Source organism: Solanum lycopersicum, chromosome 4, assembly GCF_036512215.1.
Source record: "Solanum lycopersicum chromosome 4, SLM_r2.1".
NCBI lineage: Eukaryota > Viridiplantae > Streptophyta > Magnoliopsida > Solanales > Solanaceae > Solanum > Solanum lycopersicum.
Genome location: NC_090803.1, coordinates 62,354,914 through 62,374,295, shown reverse-complemented (window position 1 = coordinate 62,374,295; position 19,382 = coordinate 62,354,914). Strand labels below are relative to the sequence as shown.

General features: G+C 34.6%; 3 protein-coding genes across 4 annotated transcripts; 2 read left to right on the top strand and 1 right to left on the bottom strand.

Moving 5' to 3' along the window:
* Window positions 1-837: 837 nt before the first annotated feature.
* LOC101264514 (O-fucosyltransferase 7) lies at window positions 838-7,653 on the top strand. The gene is made up of 12 exons (XM_004237896.5): window positions 838-1,409; window positions 1,982-2,080; window positions 2,314-2,413; window positions 2,531-2,598; window positions 3,355-3,443; window positions 3,605-3,785; window positions 3,863-3,991; window positions 4,078-4,211; window positions 4,749-4,962; window positions 6,253-6,437; window positions 6,552-6,647; window positions 7,110-7,653. Exons 1-12 carry the CDS (start codon window positions 1,263-1,265, stop codon window positions 7,261-7,263), a joined length of 1,596 nt encoding a protein of 531 aa, XP_004237944.2. The 5' UTR covers window positions 838-1,262; the 3' UTR covers window positions 7,264-7,653.
* A 447-nt stretch (window positions 7,654-8,100) lies between these two features.
* Window positions 8,101-14,048, bottom strand: LOC101264211 (uncharacterized). 2 transcript variants are annotated; one of them, XM_069296466.1, is made up of 3 exons: window positions 13,632-13,732; window positions 9,874-10,002; window positions 8,101-9,517 (listed from the first exon to the last, which is right to left on the bottom strand). In XM_069296466.1, exon 3 carries the CDS (start codon window positions 9,300-9,302, stop codon window positions 8,457-8,459), a length of 846 nt encoding a protein of 281 aa, XP_069152567.1. In that variant the 5' UTR covers window positions 9,303-9,517; window positions 9,874-10,002; window positions 13,632-13,732; the 3' UTR covers window positions 8,101-8,456. The 2 variants fall into 2 exon arrangements, with proteins under 2 accessions (XP_069152567.1, XP_004237943.2); XM_004237895.5 differs by lacking the exon at window positions 9,874-10,002 and having other exon boundaries at window positions 13,632-14,048.
* Window positions 14,042-19,191, top strand: LOC101263901 (thylakoid lumenal 29 kDa protein, chloroplastic-like). The gene is made up of 11 exons (XM_004237894.5): window positions 14,042-14,320; window positions 14,804-14,899; window positions 15,732-15,816; window positions 15,908-15,942; window positions 16,023-16,088; window positions 16,162-16,202; window positions 16,898-17,028; window positions 17,459-17,565; window positions 17,998-18,135; window positions 18,469-18,603; window positions 18,878-19,191. The coding sequence occupies exons 1-11, from the start codon at window positions 14,228-14,230 to the stop codon at window positions 18,986-18,988; spliced, it is 1,038 nt and encodes a 345-aa protein (XP_004237942.2). The 5' UTR covers window positions 14,042-14,227; the 3' UTR covers window positions 18,989-19,191.
* The last annotated feature ends 191 nt before the right edge of the window (window positions 19,192-19,382 follow it).

Here is a 19,382-nt window from a genome sequence, read left to right as displayed (position 1 = left end):
TAATTTTATTTAGACGTAAAAGAAAAATAAATGAAATAAATGAAAATTTAAATGAGATTTTTAACAAATAGATTGTGAATATCATGAGTTGATTTAACATGATTCTTAGAATCAATAAATTTTTATCTATTAAAACGGTAATATATAACTAATCTAATTATGTAATAGAATTTCATATTCATAAATTATTAATATGATCTCACTCGCGCATATAGTGAATTGTGTAAAATATTATCATTATTAATTCAACGACTGTTACATTTCATGTATGTTAATTTCTACATTTCCGGATCTAAGTATAGCCAAGATTCTATCAAGATTTTGTTAGGAAATTTATCCTTAAATTTGGCACGTTTATTTCTTATATTTATTGTAAAATTTTCAAGTTTAACAGCTTGCTAATCATGAATTATTTACATTGGAAGGAAAATAAATTAATTTTACGCATTTCCTTATTTAATAATTTCTTAAAAATTAAAATTGGATTTTGATTTTCTTAGAGTTGATTCAATTTTAGTATTAGTATTGTTACTATTCCTCATTTATTTTTATTTGTTCACTCAACTTAATAAATAAATATCTATTTTTAAATATTACTCCTTTTATTTCTTTACATTTAAATGATTTATAATAATTAAAGTGATATTATGCCAGGTCAAACTCCTACTAAATACGGAATTAGGATTTTGAAATTTAAAGTGTTTGATTTATTAGCGATGAATAAATACGAATAATTAGGTTACAAAGAGGATCTACTAATCCTGTTTTCACCTTTTTTACTTTGTGTCTCATTTTAGTTGTCTAATTGGTCCATTATTCTCATTCTTCTTTTTCTTTTTTAATTTTTTATTCGTATTCTTTAGCTATATATATTAAATTTTGACTAAATTTAGATTTGTATCAACATATTAAACATAGTACTTTTTAATTAAAATAAATTCATAAATTCAAAATTTTATTAGAAATAAAAAAGTATTTATCGGTCCAGCACAATCCCGATTACTCTATTCTTACTCAAATTCTTAGTACCCAGACCCCCCAACTATGAAAAATAATGGAAACTAATTACTGCATATAAATGCCATTAAAAAAACCAAAAGCTTAACCCCCACCAAGCTCAGAGATTTCAACTTTCAAGAATCAAACACAGTTACGAATTCCACGCAACAAAGAATCAAAATCAGCCATTCATATCAAAAGGGTGTCTGAGATTTTGTGTGTGTTTTGTGGGTTCTTGAAAGAAAAGGGTGTTGTTGTTGAAGATGCAGAAGAAAAGATGGAGAAAAGTGTCTATTGTGCGCAAGATGTTAACTTTTGCCATCACTGCAATAGCCCTTATGGCTCTTCTATATGTTCATATCCAATTTCCTGCTTCAGAAGTTACCAAGTTGCCTGATAAACTTCCCACGGTACATTTCTTGAACTATATTGGGTTTTCTCTATTTTTGCTCGTTATGACTTTCGTTCTTTTACTAATGGAAACGGTGTCACATAGAACGAAATTGATATTGAAGATTCATATACCTGAAATCAGCTGAGTTGGTGTTGAGGTGTAATTTCTATAGTATTGGGTCTGATAAAATTTGTATTTTTTAGGTTTATTTGACTAAATTGTTGATTAATTGATGCCATCTGTAAACGGAACTTAACTGAACTTGAAGAAACATTAATGCAGGGAAGGCTAAAACCGGGTGAAATTATGAGCTAAGCTAGAAACTAGGGCTATGTCATTTCTCAAAAGATAGATAAGGGATTTCAAGTGGGTTTATTTGTTGATCTAAAATAAGCTGTTAACTATCAATGCTAACTAGAAATTCAATAGTATCATTAATTTTCTGTTTTTTGTCAAACTTATCCTGTATTCTGGTGATGATTGATGTTGAAAATACTTTTTCAGTATTTCTTTCATTTTGACATTTCTTTGCGGTTATGGTTGTCATTCGAGGTTTAGGTACTGATGTGGGGTGTTTTATTGTTATAGCAACATGAATTTTCATCCCAAAAGCTGAGTAGAGAAAGAAGCTGGATTCAAGAACTTGCGCCGCCCCATTTACCAAAGGCTCCTCTCGCTGCTCGAAAGGTTTTATACTCCCTCAAAAAAGTATATTTCGATTTATCTTTCAACAGCTTACCCTGTGTAATGTCACTTTGTGGGGTTAGGGAAAAAGATATTCTTTCTTTAAGTAAATTGAGTTCATGATGACATTAGTGTTTGGTCTGGTATGATTTAACATATGTTTGTAGACATTCGACATAGGACTATGTAAATATGTAGTTATGCATATTTCATGTTCACTTCTTTAGATTTGACAGTTAGATGTTGCAAGTCGGAATGGGAGTTTGGAAAAGTTGTGGAAACCACCCCCAAATCGCGACCATGTTCCTTGTGTTGCTGCAAGTCCATTATATACACGTAAGCAATTCCTTGTTCCCATACAATCCAATATTATAGAGTAGCTTTGTGCTTTCTTGAATCAAATGTATATGAATTTTTCTATGTTGCTTATCTTTATTTGCAATTTAACTCCAGCTCCTCCAGAGTCTCGAGGGTACTTGCTGGTTCATGCCAATGGTGGGCTCAATCAGATGAGAGCTGGGGTCTGTATTCTTCGCATCTCTTTTCCTTTTCACATATAAACGATGTCTGTTTCTCTTAAATTTCAGGATTATTATTTCCTTTTTTCCTTTCAGTATCATGCTCCACTGGAATATTTATGTTGTTGGACAATATACTAAATTTGAAGTATGTTTCAGACTGTTGAGGTCTCTCTTTATTCAAAGATTCAAATCACTAAAACATACGCTTTGGAATTAATCCTTTACTAATTATTAAAAGTTAGGATTTGTTCTTTTGAAGGAAAGAAATTATTCAAAAAGTTTAGTGCGAGTTATCTTCTTCTTTTTTTTTTTTCTTTTTTTTTTTTTTGGGAATAACTGATGACTGGTGATCATAACCCAAGCCATCTATCACCAGGCATTACTTTTACTCTGAGAAAATGAAGTTGTGTTTTGGTGGGAGGAGGATGAGTGGAAGTCTGTTATGTCAAATATGCATCTTTAATTACTCATACTCTAACTCAGTATGAGTTTCTTCAATGGATATGTCTTGTGTCCCTTATTTCTAGCATTTGGTTTACATTTCAAATGATCTAGAAGAGAATTCATCTCCCCTAAACCAGTATACATGTTAGTTCATTTTTTTATAAGGTGATTGGTCCTAAATGAATATTTTTTTTAATTGTCGATTCATGAAAACTATGTCATCTGTGTATAGTTCACACAATGTACGCATAAAGCATCTACTTGTCATTGTTTGGTGGCTTTCTGTTGAAGGAAAAGATTGTTATGTTGCAGATATGTGACATGGTTGCTGTTGCTCGTATCATAAATGCTACCCTTGTGATCCCTGAGCTTGATAAGCGCTCATTTTGGCAGGACTCTAGGTGCGTAATTTCTTTTAGTGAGCAATTTCTTTTTGTGGTTTCATGCTCATTTTGAACTGTTAGTTGCAAGGGGATTAACATCCTTTTCATCCTTAAGGATTGAGTGTATTATACTTGCTGCATGAACTGGTAAAATTTACTCTTCTATGCCTGAATTGCAGCAACTTCTCCGATGTCTTTGATGAAGACCATTTTATTATTTCTTTGAAAAACGATGTAAATGTTGTCAAAAAGCTACCGAAGGAACTGGCATCTGCAACTAAAGCAGTCAAACATTTTAGGAGTTGGTCTGGTGTGGATTACTATGAGGAAGAGATTGCACGACTGTGGGATGAATACCAGGTACATAAAACTAATCTGTGTACCAAGCTAGCAATAATGTCCATTTGTAATTAATTTATGCCATCTAATCTCTTTAGATCATTCGAGCCGCCAAGTCTGATTCAAGATTGGCGAATAATAACCTGCCTCCTGATATTCAGAAGCTGCGTTGTCGAGCTTGTTATGAAGCCCTTCGATTTGCTCCCAAGATTGAAGCAATGGGAAAGGTCACCACTTATTGATGCTTAGTTCAAAATCATTTTCAAGTGTTACTTTGCCTGATCTATTTCATTGATTCAACTTCTATGTACAGATGTTGGTTGATCGGATGAGATCATATGGCCCCTATATTGCTTTACATTTGCGATTTGAAAAGGACATGCTTGCTTTTAGTGGATGCACACATGATCTATCCCCAGAGGAAGCTGAGGAACTGAAGGCAATTAGGTAGATTGTTATGACGTATGGTTATTTGATAGCCAGAGCATGTGCTTGTGATTAATTGTTGGGTAATATCTGACCTCTTCAAACAAAAGTTTGTCTGCTAAGAAGCAAGAACACTTTTTAACAGGTTGAACATCAACCATATGCTTTCATTTTGCTTGATTATTAGACACGTGTGAAATGCCTAGCTCACTGGTCTCCTATTTTGGTTCCTGTGGGGTTTAATTGTATAGTTTACGAACTTTAAAATCACCAATTTTAATAAGTTTGTTAAAAGAAAAAGGAACATTCACGAAGAAAAGGATCTCTGGATGCAATACTGATTGGTACATTTCTTCTAAAAAGAAATCTATGATGTTGGTGCTTATTTGTTTCTATGTGTAGTGATTGGCCTGAATTGGAGCCCTTCCCCTGTCACATCCACCAAGCTTTTAGAAATGTCTTCTCCATACTTTTATTTGAATTAGTAGCATGCCATTGACTAGATTGTTTGAATTTGTAATCTGATGATGGTCTTTTCATTATCTTGACCATTTGTAGGGAAAACACTACATGGTGGAAGGTGAAAGAAATTGATCCTGTAGAACAGAGAAGTAAAGGCTATTGTCCATTAACTCCAAGAGAAGTTGGACTATTCCTTTCCGGTCTTGGATTTCCATCAAACACTCCTATATATATTGCTGCTGGAGAGATATATGGGGGTGATTCCCATATGTCTGATCTGTTGTTGCGCTACCCCTTGTTAATGAATAAGGTATGCAAACCTTCCTTGCATTGTTGCTTAAAATGTCTTGGATGATTTTTGTTAGTTAGATACCTCACATGATTGTCTATGTAACTTCTAGTGGATTTTATGAATGTCCATGCCCATGAACTTAAAAGTTCTTATAAGTGGTCAAAAATTGAAGAATTTGAAATGAGCCTGTAGATAGTTCAACACGTTTGAAATAATTTTATTGTGGGTGCTATCAAACACATCATATCACCACCCGAATTGATAAAAAAAAAACACCCAAAATTGGGCACATGACCCAGAACCTGATGAACTCGTTCATCAATCTCAAGGCAAGACTTAATATGTTTAAACAAGCAATAGTGTCTCAATAACCTAAACATGATGATGAAAACAATAACCAAGACTTAACGTAAGTGCATTGAGTCAAGTCCATTTAGTACACAACTCTAGAATTATTTACATTCAAATTAAACTAAAATAAAAGATAAAATAGTTCCACGTAGACTAGTGGGGGGATCACATGAAACTAATTCAAAAACTCGATGTGCTCAATTCTTGGCCTCAATGTCTGTATATGCATTTGAAAAACATAGCTAGTACAACTTAAGTTGGTCCAGTCAGCATAATAATCTGAACATTTCCTTAGAGTGAATTAGAATAAAGGCATCCACAAGTTTTGATATATGTTGATATAGTCATTCTTTATAGCAGTATCAGTATGTGTGGATCTTTGTTTTTGTGTTATGCAAAAACAATTTGTGCTCATCAGCAAGTGAATAGAATAGAACAGGGAAAAGATAATAGGATTTATTTTGGATCTTTTGAAAGATTCGTAAAATTTTAACTGGAATCTGTCATAAAGAAATCGGGGTCACTTGGATATCCATTTCAAGCTCTGTCAATATTTGAAATGGCAATTGTGGTGTCCCCATTGAGATGAGCAAAATCTCTAAAAAACTTCAGCTATCCGGACCAAATTAAATTCATTGTTTTTCAGTCAGGGAGTCCATCTTCTTGTTTGATGCTTTTTGAGATCCCAAAGAGAACTTATTTGGTTAGTCTGTTCAGGTGCTGAATCTGCAGCATCAATATTGGCATGAACCAATTGTTTATTCATCTTTTTTCGCTTTTGAAGTTTAATTGAATATCAATTTCGTGATTTCAATCTGCCAAGGCGTGTTCCTTCTGTTCTCGATCCTGTATGTATGAAGCAGATTTCCATCGAAGCCATATAATCGCAATACAAAGTACTTCTGAACTATGTGATAGTCTCTGCTTATTAAAGAGTGATTTGCATCTTTCTTGCAGGAAAAGTTGGCTTCTATTGAGGAGCTTGAGCCATTTGTCAATCATGCATCTCAATTGGCTGCCCTAGACTATATCGTGTCTGTTGAGAGTGACATATTCATTCCTACGTACTCGGGAAATATGGCAAGAGCAGTTGAGGGGCATCGTCGATTTCTGGGGCATAGGAAAACAATATCTCCTGATAGGCAAGACCTCCTTTGTACACATGATATATTCAGTATCTTTTAGTTCCCACTTAGTATTTAGTCTGCTTGGAGGATTATAACATCTCCTGCTAATACTTTCCTTGTAATCACCAGGAGAACACTTGTCCGGCTTTTTGACAAGATTGACCAGGGTACGATGAAAGAAGGGAAAAATCTGTCCAATCGCATTATTGAAACCCACAGGAGGCGGTATGTCAAATGTAGATATATTTTCTGTTTGTGAAATATAATCAAGGTGCTGATGATGGTCCTGCCGATTTAGTGGTTATATTACTTTATGAATTCTAACAGTTATCTGCTTGCAATTATTCTTGTCCTATCTTTCTGGAGTCTGATGATGTATTCTTTGTTGTGTGTTTGGGAAAGGGTTGCAACTGGATGTAGAAGTTTTTTCCTGGCCCTGGCCAGTAATAAGTGATATCTTTTTCGCTGCCATTTTTAGAGATGAAAACTGAAATTACAATTTTTGAGTATTGTTTGCTCTTTACAATTTTAGAGTGCCTCTTGGATCTCGGTTCAAGTATGTTGTTCCATCTGCATTGCATAAACTCATTTTTCTTATGGTCATTAGATTGAAGATATGAGAACTTCTGCCAAGAACCAATACAATGGTATCTGATCTATTTTATTTAATTATTTTTGATTGTGCAGGCAAGGATCGCCAAGAAAGAGGAAAGGGCCAATTTCAGGTACAAAGGGGACGGATAGGTTTCGTTCAGAGGAGGCATTCTATGTAAATCCTCTACCAGACTGTTTATGTCGAAAGGAATCGTCATACATGAATAATTCTCAAAGTATCAGGTAGTTAAGATGATAACACAAGATCCATGTATTGCATTAGTGCTGCTGTTTCAGTCTTATTTTATTGACGCTGGAGCAGGCAACGAGCTGATTAGCATGCGAAATGTACATATACAATGAGAAGAGATTGTTCCAAGTGACTTTATAGATGTAGATGGTTGAAAAAATAGGTGTCTCCAGAGAGAGGAGTTTGATTGAGATGAGACTTTCCATGAGGGGGAAGTTGATCAAGTCAAAATTAAGAGTATAAAATGTCACACTTGTACAGATGGAGGGTCTCATTATGGGCATATCTGTTTTCTTATTTACTTTTAGCTCTTTATTTCCTTCTTTTTTGGGTGTATCTGTTTATTCTTGACATTCTCAACAAATGAAAGCTAATCAATTTAACTCATCCATGGTACTTGGAATTGAGCAATTTATGACTGCTATTTTGGCTTAATACACGTACTTAAAAGAGTGAAACAGATGATTGAAAAGGATCAAAATGAACTTCACTTTGGTATTTGTGAATAGTTATTCACTTAAATATGCATGACTGCTACTTTTGGCTTAAATACAGTTACTTAAGAGTTGAAACACATGATTGAAACAGTTAAATACCAGTGCATATTTAAGTGAATAACTATTTTCACAAATACCAAAGTGAAGTTCATTTTCATCCTTTTTGATTACTAATGAAGCCCAGTGGGTACTTGACAAACAGCAAACTATGGAAAGCAATACGAATTCATCAATTTCACTGCCTACTAAAATCACACAACTATACAGGCTCACGTTTTCAATGAACTTGTGCCATTGTGCGTTAAATTGATCTACAAGATTGGAGATGAAACATCCATTTAGCCAAAGAAGTAAACTTCATAACCAACATAAGTGTACATGGATCATATATTTACATTCCGAGGAGCTACTCATTAACAAAAACTGTTGAAAACTAAGTAGAAACATCACTTGCTACACTTCTTGCTTTTACATGGAAGAGACAACTCAATAGAATACTTGAGCTCCCGACTTCCAGCGTTTCCAGGTTCCTTCATGTATTTCTTAACCAGTCTAGCCTTTCAAAAATAGGAAATTACTTGTGCTTTTCCTACCAATTTTCCTCTCCGTTGTCCAGACAAAAATACCTAGTTGCAATCTAAACAAATTTAATGAAGACTTCAAAATCTCTACAAAAACATCAGTAGTCTCCTGTCAAGGAAACATTCCCTCCAGATACTCATCCATATTCTCATTATCTTGATTATCAGATGAAGTTGGAGCCTTTGACCCTCTACTCCTTCCTTTTCTTCGTTTGTAATTATCACCTTTAGTATCATCATCACTTACAGATCTTTCCCTCTTCCTTCGTTCGTAATTATCATCCTTATTTTCATCATCACTCACAGATCTTCCCCTTCTCCTTCGTTCGTAATAATCATCCTTATGTTCATCATCACTCGCAGATCTTCCCCTTCTCCTTCGATGCTTATCTTTCAGGTCCTCTCTAGATTGATCCTTCTCTTTCCTCTTTTTGTAAAGAAGCTTTTCTGCACATCTCTCACAGGCTACCAATTTCACCAGGGCTTGTTTGTTTTCTTCTGCTTCAACATATGAAAAATTCACCTCGTAGCTTGCTAGACCGTCTCTCTCATTGCAGTGTTTGTTACCACAGACAAAATGCCCTTTCCCAGATGTCACTTCCTTTTCAGTCCTCCATCTCAGACCAATCTTGCCACTCTTATAGTGTGTCATATCAGCTATACAATATTCTTTGAAAAGCTTGTCATAGTAGCGCTTCACCAGCCTTTGCTCCCATGATGGATTCATATCATCTTCCTCAGTTCGTATGAATCGGTATCCCTCTTTAAGAGTATCCTGATCTGTTTTAACAGGCAACTTTTCTTGTGTGGATCTCTCTCTTCCATAAAATCTAACATAATCATTGAGGAATTTCTTGTGGCGATCATAAGCATTCAGGCCTCGTATGTGATCTTGGTATTGCTGTTTTCTTGTTTGTCTATCAAAGATAGCCTGCTTAAGAGGTCCAAACGAAGCCATTGTTTCTGAATGGTGTGCGAAATCTCCCTTTTTATATCTTTAAAAAATGAGGACGTCAAAGTTTTAGGGTTTAATCCACGTTAAACACTTCAAAGCAAGGCTTTCTCTATGCCTCTTTGCTTTTCAAGTTTCTTGATATCCGTGAGTTGGTAGAGTTCTATGAGAAACCTCAGAAAATCAACAGTTTTGTCGTATGGTAAGGTATCCACAATTTCCTGCAAAAGTAATTAATCCAGTCAGAAAGCTAACAAACAAGAAGAATAAAAAGATCTATGAAGTCCATTACAAGGGAATGAAAGACATAAAAGTAGCAAAATTACCAGCACTCAACAATCACTAAGTAGTGTTACCAATTGAGGGGCATGATTGAGATATTCTTACCGATTTCGTTAAGAAAAATCCATATAAATTAACAAAAATCAAGCATGTAGATAATTGCTATTTTATCATAGTTTTCTGTTTTGAAAATGAATATTGCCAGATAAACATGTGTATCACAGTGTTCTAAATCTTAATTAGTTTTAGAAGTTCAAGTACACAAAAGCAAAAGCCAGATTACAACAGCTCTTACCAGCAGAGGCACTCAACAAGTGATTGTGCGGCTCATCTGCTTCCGTGCAATCATACCGGAAGCAAGGAACTATTTTGGCACTAAGTCACAGGTCTCAAAACCTGATTATTATGGTAAAGGTAGTGGTTGCTGTATCACCATAACCATTTCTTTTAGAGCGCCAAAAAGTTGGTTTAAATATTCTCACACAACGTATACACTCAACTCTGCATTAGCATACTAGAAATAACCAATATAGTAAAATACATGATTAACTTCTCACTCTTTCAGAGAGCTTCATTTTATACACATGCTAACAGGAGGTGGTGATTATCAGATGGCCAACTGATATAGTTAAAACTATTTTGAAGTTCTAATTTAGAGTAAATTGAAATAGAACTTTTGCAACATCATTACTTGAAGAAATAGAGGAAACAGTTTGAATATTAACTTTTACTTCCACAAGGACAGTGCATATGATCTAGTATATCTGAAAATAAAAGCAAAGTAACTGTATGCTGCTAATAATGTGTTAACTGTTGGTTAGAATAATCTATAGAAATGCTGAAAACAACACATAAACTAGAATAACATGCATTATGTGACACATCTGAATCTGATCTGTGTCCGCATCGGATCCCAAAAAAACACTTTTGATGAAGTAGCAAATTTCTTGAACTCCTAAAAACTAAAAACCATATTATGTAGATAGTCCTGGAAATCAAATGCATACGAACATGTATTGTAATAATATATCTTTGTATACAATCAACTGAATACACTATATCCCACTGAAACTTTTTTTTAACTTGTAACGTTGAAGGTCTTCCAGCTGATTAACAGACCCGATGATGGGAGTTGGAGTTGGAGTTGGAAATAACAATTGGCTCTCAGTTAAGTCATTCGATGAGAAGCTTCTGGTCAGGGCAGAATTAGTTTTCCACATGCCTCGGCCTGGATTCCTAAGATGCCCAGAAACGTGTGCTTCTACGCTTAGCTACTAGAGGGGCGATTTTGCTAGCAGAGAATCTTAAGAAACAAAAGGTTGTATTTACGAGCTACTGTTTCCTTTGAATGGAGGTGGGTGAGGATGTGGACCACACATTGCAAATTAGCTACAAGGTCATGGGAGGATATCTTTAGATGGTTTGGTGTTACTTGGGTAATGCCAAAATCCGTGAGCTAGGAGAAGAAGACGCAAGGATTGGAATGTTACTCCTCTAGTTTTAATGTGGGCCATTTGGAGGGAGAGAAGTAGGGGAGCTTTTGAAGGGGTGGAGATGAGCTTTGCTCATTTGAGTACTCTCCGATCCCTTAATTTTTTTTGGGTGCACCCATGAATTCCTGTTTGTATAAAGAATTGGGTGCCTATTGGAGGTTTCTCTTTTTTGGTATACTCTTGTATACGTCCAAGTTGGCCCTGCTATTGTTAACAAAATCTTTTACCCAGCATTCACAGTAGGACTCCTTCGAAATAGGGTTCCTATATTACCTTTTTGATTATGTGATATATCTCTTAAGTAAAGTAGTTCTAACAAAAAGGAATGCCTTGTGTGTACCAAGGCAGCATGGACTCAAACTGTTTTGCAATTCCTCATTACAGAGGATCTCCAGAATATTATTTGCTTATTTTGGATCCCGAATCAATATCCTAAATTATCACTTTGACATATATACCACTCTCAACTCTAGACATTGTGGAAAAAAGTGTGAAGGTTTTGTCTTTTATATCCTAATATCTTTTGATATATTGTTGGATAAGAATAACTATAAGGTGTACGCAAATACTCTAAACTGTTTCTTCATTTAACATTGTAGTTACCTTTTTGATTTAGACCTATTAATATCTTATGGCTTGCTAAGAAGGACTGAACCTTAGGTTTGACTGATTCCACATGAGAAGTCATCAATATTTCAACTATCCGTCTCAAATCACTAACTATTTGCTCGTATTCCCTGCACGTATAGGACCTAGTAGTTAGATTTGTGCAGCTATTATAAATATTACTCCAGTTTACCATCAAAGCAATAGTCTTTATTTTTCCTTTTAAATTTTTGTGTTACTTTGTGGCCAAAATACAATATATGAAGCCGCAGCAACAAAGTGAATATGAAGCAACTAATATTAACAAATTAGAATATCTATATATCTGTTTATATAAGCAGATTGCATTTCCACTGACTGGGGTAATGAACTCAGCACATGAAGCATGTACATTCATTGGTTCTACACCAATTGTCCCACAACTCCACTTTTCTCGGACTATTTGAAGTATAATATGTTTCTCTTATGGGAGTAAATAATAATTTTTATAGGAGAAAAAGAAATGCAAGACTATATCAGTTCACAAGCAACATGTTTTAATTGGTCTTGCCAGCTTGCTTTATTTGTCTTCCTGACTGTTTGTTCCAAGATCCACAATATAAGTATGCTGCTCTTGTATTAAACTATCCACCTCCTTATGGAGCAATTGCAAGTTTTATTTTGAAGAATAGGTGAGGCTGCAATTGTTTGAAAACTTTCAGTATTAGGTTCAGTCATCTTTAAGGTATATGTTTCACTTAGACGTCAGGCCTCTCTACTACCAACAATAGAGTATAGACCCTACCTTCTGTCCCTCCTCCACTTCTTTTCATTCTTCATAATCTCTAAGTGTCTTAGGGCTACCCACAACCACAGACTCAAGTTCAACAAACATAGGCGTTGCACAAACTGGAGGATACAAACTTGAAATACCCTTTTTAGCATACACAGACATAAGTAGTCAGCTGAGTGCCTTTCATAAGCCCTATCCGCCATAAGATTCCTAAATTTCCCGAATCATATACCAATCACAAATGAAATTCAGCCAGGTAAAACACAGAGTAACCAAACTCTTTTGAGCAACTTGCAAAGCTTAAATATCTCATATTTATCAAAATAAGAAGTGTTTTGAGAAACATTCAGATGTAGTAAGAAGTTGGTAATTTGTAACAACTATATCATATAACTAATGCTTAGAGTTGTGAATCATGAAGCAAAGAAGATTAACAATATTGTAAAATTTCCAGTCTTTTAGCTAAGAAAATGAAGTAAATGAAAGACGTTTTTGTTTCCTCTTTATGCTACTATAGAACGGTATAAAGATCAAAATGTAGCCAGAAACAACAAAGATCTGTATGCACTCTGAAACTGATATTTACCAATATGACTCACATGAAAATACAAATTGAGCAATAAATTTCTATGTAGAATGTACTACTTTCTGATGTCATTACATCAAGAATCAATCCTAGATAATTTATCTAAACAGAACGCTCACAACCAAAACCTAATAATATAATCTGCTTAGGATGGTGCAGCTCCAACAAATCAAATCATATAACCATCAATAGCAAATGATACATAAATGAGCTTGATCAATGTCAAACGGTTTATATAGCAACAACAGCAACATCTGTATTACAAGGATTCATCATGAATTGTCCGGCGTAGTGGATTAGTACTAAATAATAACAAAATTGTATTAGGATTTCCTTTGTTCAACGAAACCAAATTGAATGCATAGAGCTCAAAACATTCCATGTGAAGTAATTGAATGCAAGATAACAACTAACTAAATTGAACCCCTGTACCTTCGATATATCGCAAGAACGCTATAGGAAGTTAGGTTCAATTACTATGAATACAAATTGGAAAATACATATATTACCAGATTCTAACCCTAGGTTTAAATCAAATACTCCGAACACACACACACAAAAAAAAAGTAAATAGAGCAAAGAGATATAATACTGACCTGAAGATCAAGCCTGCAGAGAAGACGAACAAAGACAGATGAAGATATCAATAGTGAATTTGAGAGAGACCAGAAAAAAAAAAAAGAGGTGGCTGTTGTTCAAAAAAAAAAAAAAAAATGTCCAAGCATACTATAAATTGATGTTTTTCAGAGTTTTTATTTTAGTAGGTGTTTGGTAATAGAAATTAAATATTTTTTATTTTATTAGAAAATTTTTATAAAGAAAAGAAGAAAGTATTTTTTTTTTTAAATTATGAAGATGAAGTTAAAGAAGACATTATTTTTAAAAATTTGAAATCTAACTTTGAGTTGAATTAAAATTTTCATGGCATGACATTGATTTTCAAATGAAGTGAAAAAAAATGTTTTACTTGTTTCTTTTACAACACACAAAGAAATGGATCCCAAATACCAGCAAGGCAGCAAAAGGGCATTTGTTTGGATAGGATAACACAATTGTCTTCAACACACAACTAAAGATTTTGAAGGCCCCACTCACTCATCACTATCCTCTCTTCCAACCATTTTTATCTTTCAATTTCTTCTCCCCTGTGCTGCACACACAGAATCTTGAAATTAATAGCAACACAGAAGGAATGGTCTCTTTTGCTTCAACACTTCCCTCTTTGGTTTCATTCATTCCTTCACCATCTTACATTACCAATGCCTCAAGACAACCTCCTCAACCTGTAATCCTCTCTCTTTTCTTTGTCTATTTTCTTACTTCTTTAAAATGCTGAAGCTTTACTCATGTTTTCTTAAAATTTATGCTATTGGGTTTTTTAAAAATCTTTACTTGCAGGCTATTCTATCATGATCACTTACATTTGTTTTTCTTGCCACTAACATAATAAAGATTGTAACTTTATGAGTTCTTTGGTTAGTACAAGTCATGGAATGGTTGGGAAGTTGTGAGGTTGGGCTGAATGCTGCCCATTGTACGAGTTGATTTCTTAGATGGTCACAGTTATTATCTTAGGAAGTAATTTTTTTTATTGTTGTTGTGTTGAAGAAAATTGAAATCAAGAAGAAAGATCACTTTCTGAGATCAGAACTATTAATTGAGTGGTCATCTAAGAAATCAACCCCCATTGTATTAAGTGAATTTATTTTTCTCTCCGAAGTGGTATTGACTGTTTTTTATTTTCTTTTTTTGTTTGTGAGCAATGCAGGGTATGATTTGTTGTAAGTTTGGATCAGAGCTTAATAATGAAGATCGCTTTCATAGACGTGATATTCTTCAATCTGTTGGAGCAGCAGTAGGCATGGTGAGTCCCTTATTTCCATTTAAGCAGGATTGCTTTGTTGAAGGAATGAGTTAAACTTCAACAGTGCAGTGTATTGATTATCCAATGTGTTTCTTGAACACATCAATTGTGTTTAACATGTTAACAATAACTGTCAACAGAAGAAATTAGTTGAACTTCAACATGTTGTCATATAGTGCAATCTAACAGTGAGTAAAAATGTCTAATTTCCAATGAAAAACCAACTTAGTGCTGAAAAATAATGTTCACTACTATATAGGGTCTGTGCTTATATACATCCTATTAAAGATCCAAATTATGTAAAACATGATTACTGTCAAAGGCTGTAAGATCATTCGCTCTCTCAACCCTGCATCAGAAAAATTCAAACTACATCATATGAATTAGGACGGAGTGAGTAATTATTAGTACTAACAGGTTATATATGTCTACACTTTCTTTCTCTGACTGAAGGTAACTACATTAGTTTTCTCTATTTTCAGAATTCAAGGAGGCACAAACATCTCCAGCACCTTTTTTCATAAGACTCACTCATTTTAGTACAAGTTATCTTTTGAAAGAAAAAAGAAAGTATACATGCAGATAAACTCAAAGTAGTGAGGCCTCCAGAGTAGTCTAAGAGATAGATGGAAAATGTCTAGAGATAAAGTTATTGTGACCAAGTACTGGAAAAACTATTCAAATGTCTATGTAGATATAAACTATACAGATTTATGTTGTGGTCAAATGTATATGCAGTTATAAATTTTACAAATTTACATTGTGGACTGTTATCTCATCTAACAATATAAGTGTTAAGGTGATGATTACTTTCAGCTGTAATTTCTGTTAGGACTTGATAGCAAGATCGAGTGCATTCATCGAAGTAGCTAATGCTGCTGATTTAATACAACGCAGACAGCGGTCAGATTTTCAATGTAAGCTTGGGAAAGTCTTCATTTTCTTCTCACAGGCAAATCTGGCATGCTTCATTTAGTGAACTGAGGCTCCTTTTTTCTTTATTTACAGCAAAGATCAAACTGACTCTTTATGATGCTATAAAGGTGAATCTTTAAAATTACTCAAGTTGAACATACAAATTCTAAAAGTTTTCTATACCTTATTTGTCTTTGTTCTCTTCCAGGCAAATCCGGATATAATTCCATCCTTACTAACTTTAGCACTTAACGATGCCATAACATATGATAAGGTCAGAGACCATTATCTCCTTTATATTGACTGAGAAAAGTAAAAGACTTGTGTAATTAAGGAATATTTTGCAGGCAACAAAAACCGGGGGTCCCAATGGATCCATACGTTTCAGGTACTTTCTTTTCATCAACCTATTGCCTTGGATAGAGTGTTATACTCCCATGAAGTCAGATGTACCATTTTTGTATCTCTTGTTTTTTAAGTTGAAACTGGATAAAAAAGACTCTGGTCACAAGTGGTGGAGCTAGGGGGAGGATGGAGTGGCCTAATTATGGATTCATGTAAACCCAATAGTTTTTGCTCACACCTTGTATATATATTAAGAAATCTATTAAATATCCACAAATATTTGACTGTTAAAACAGTTCTTATTGAGTTTTAACTTGACGTCGTTGTAGGAATGCATATAGTACAAATCATGATTCTCTCTCTAGAAGGGGGTTCATCAAATACTCTTTGCCAAAGAAAATTTATATATGTATACTAGATGTTGAATTTCGTGCATCTATTTTTTTTACTTTATGAATCCCTCAATGAAAATCCTGCTTTCACCATTGTCTGGTCATGTAATATTCAATCCAAATGCATTTAAGTTCTCTGTTAGGTTTCAGGACTGCTACTGTCATAGACTCAAACTTGATGGAAATGTTATGGATATATGAACTGTGTTCGTTAGCTTGGCTAACTATCTGCATCAAGTGTCATGTTATAGGATGAGATCTCACTTTTTGCTGAAAGTTGATTGACCATTGCGATATTACCTTGCCTTTTATTCATCTATCTTGTACCCTTATTCCCTATGTGAAGCTCAGAGATCAGCAGACCAGAAAATAAGGGTCTTGATGCTGCTTTGAATTTGTTGGAGGAATCAAAGAAGGTTATAGATTTAGATTCCAAAGGTGGACCAATCTCATATGCAGATCTCATCCAATTTGCTGGTAAGTGATTTTAGATCGATGCTAGCTTTGTTATATGTTTAGCTTTATGCTTCTGTTAAACAAGCATCATTAATATGAATATACCATAGAGGAGTTTTACCAACAAATTCATGTTCTTGCTTAAATTATAAAATTTATGGGAGGTGGTCTGATGGAGCCTCACAAATGTAACAATTACCAAAATTTAGCATTGACTGTTATCTTCTACAATCTCTTCTCTGCTACCTGTTTTCTGCTGCATTTCCAAGTATAGCGTTATTTAGTGTCCACATATAGTCCCAAGTTGAAATTGCACTGATAAGAAAAACTAATGAATATCATAAGCCTAGATAGATAACTTTAGGATTCTTATAAATGTCACAACTCCCTCAGTTAATTTTGTGACCTAGCTGGCAAATTTTGTCACTTGCGTTTCTTTTGCTTGATGCAGCACAAAGTGCAGTCAAATCGACCTTTATCGCTTCTGCAATTAGCAAATGTGGTGGTAATGTAGAGAAGGGGACTTTGTTGTACTCTGCATATGGTTCTAATGGACAGGTTAGATTTCCCTGATTAGTGCAGAAACATTGTTATCTTTGAACTCCACGGATTTCCCCTTTTTATTACTTAATGTCTTGAAGATCCCATACTGAAAAGATAAAACAAGATAACAGAAAAATATCGTGAGAGAGAGGCCATGAACACAGCGCAATCAAAAGGGTGCTCAAACTAATGTATGCTCTTTCCACATCTGAATACTGCACAGTACAATATAACCTCAGTTTCTGATTCTTAAAGTTACAATAGAAAGGTCAATTATATATCGTGACTTGTGAAACTTCACTTGTAAAAACACTGAGCAAGATGAAGAGAAATGTCGATCATTTAGTACCTGTATGGTTATTCGATTAAGTAGTTCCTTCAGGTTATATATCTCCAAAATAGGAAGTTATCGGTGAGGATTGATTGTGTATTATTCTGTGGACACAGTGGGGCCAATTTGATAGGATATTCGGGAGGTCAGATGCCCAGGAGCCTGATCCAGAGGGAAGGGTGCCTCAGTGGGATAAAGCAAGTGTGCAGGAAATGAAAGACAAGTTCAAAGCTGTTGGCTTGGGCCCTCGTCAGGTAAAAGAGTAGTTACTATTTGGAACAACATATTTGTACATTTTGGACCTAGTTATGGTAACATCTCCTTTTGGAGAATACATAGTTGGGATCCCTTTAACAATTCTTCGAGTAGTATCATCACTTCCATGTAAAAACTAGAAATGGGAAAAGATAGGAGGAACGACAATTTACAAATGCATTATATTTTCTATGCATGTCTTTTGTCAGTTGTCAATAAGTAGTTTTGCATCTACCAACAAGATCAATTGGTAATGTTTTCTCTTCCCATTATAATATTACTTATAGTGAATGTGTAAGAGTAACTAACTATAATTTTCAATTTCTGTGCAGTTAGCAGTAATGTCTTCATTCTTGGGTCCTGATCAAGCTGCAACAGAGGCCCTACTCGCCAGTGATCCAGAAGTTCTTCCTTGGATTCAGAAGTACCAAAGGAGCAGGGAAACAGTGTCTCGAACTGATTATGAGGCTAGTATATTCTTACTACTTAAACTTATAAAAGACCTTCGCAATATCTATGGATAAAGCTTTCTATTTGTGTGAATGCATCACCGTCATTGCAGTTCAACTACTCGTATTAGAGCTAATATTTGCACAAAGATAGTGCCATTGCTTCCTCTCCGTTATCTCTCTTTCCCTTTGGTTTCCGTCCACATGATTAGTTACACATTATTGATTATAAAATGTTGAGATAATGCATGCATAATGCTAAACCTTAACAGCAAATCTGTTCTAATTTCAGGTTGACTTGATTACTACTGTTACAAAATTAAGCAGTTTGGGACAAGTAATAAACTATGAGGCATATACTTATCCTCCCAGGAAAATTGATGTTACCAAACTCAAGTTGTAGAAAGGTGGAAGCTGCAGTTTTTGCACTGTGAATGCACCGCGCACAACAGAGATAAATTTGCTTAATGGCAGATTAGTAACTGAGAGGTTTGAGAATTTGTTTTTTTTTCCCCACAAGAGGGGATAGGAACTGTTTAGTTTGAACTGTATTTACAATAAGATGTTTCAGTCACATTAATATATGTTGTATATGTAGAGCCTCTATACGTATTGTCCCCCAACAGGATTATTATTGTCCACAGATTATCTTTCAAGATAATTCATGATTTAATCAACAGCAAGTAAAAACAAGAGATTAAGGGGTCGAAGACAAGTATTGAATACAGCATGACTCACAACTAGAATGTATTTTTTCCAGAAGTGCTTTAAGGAAAAAGCTACATTTTTAACTTGTG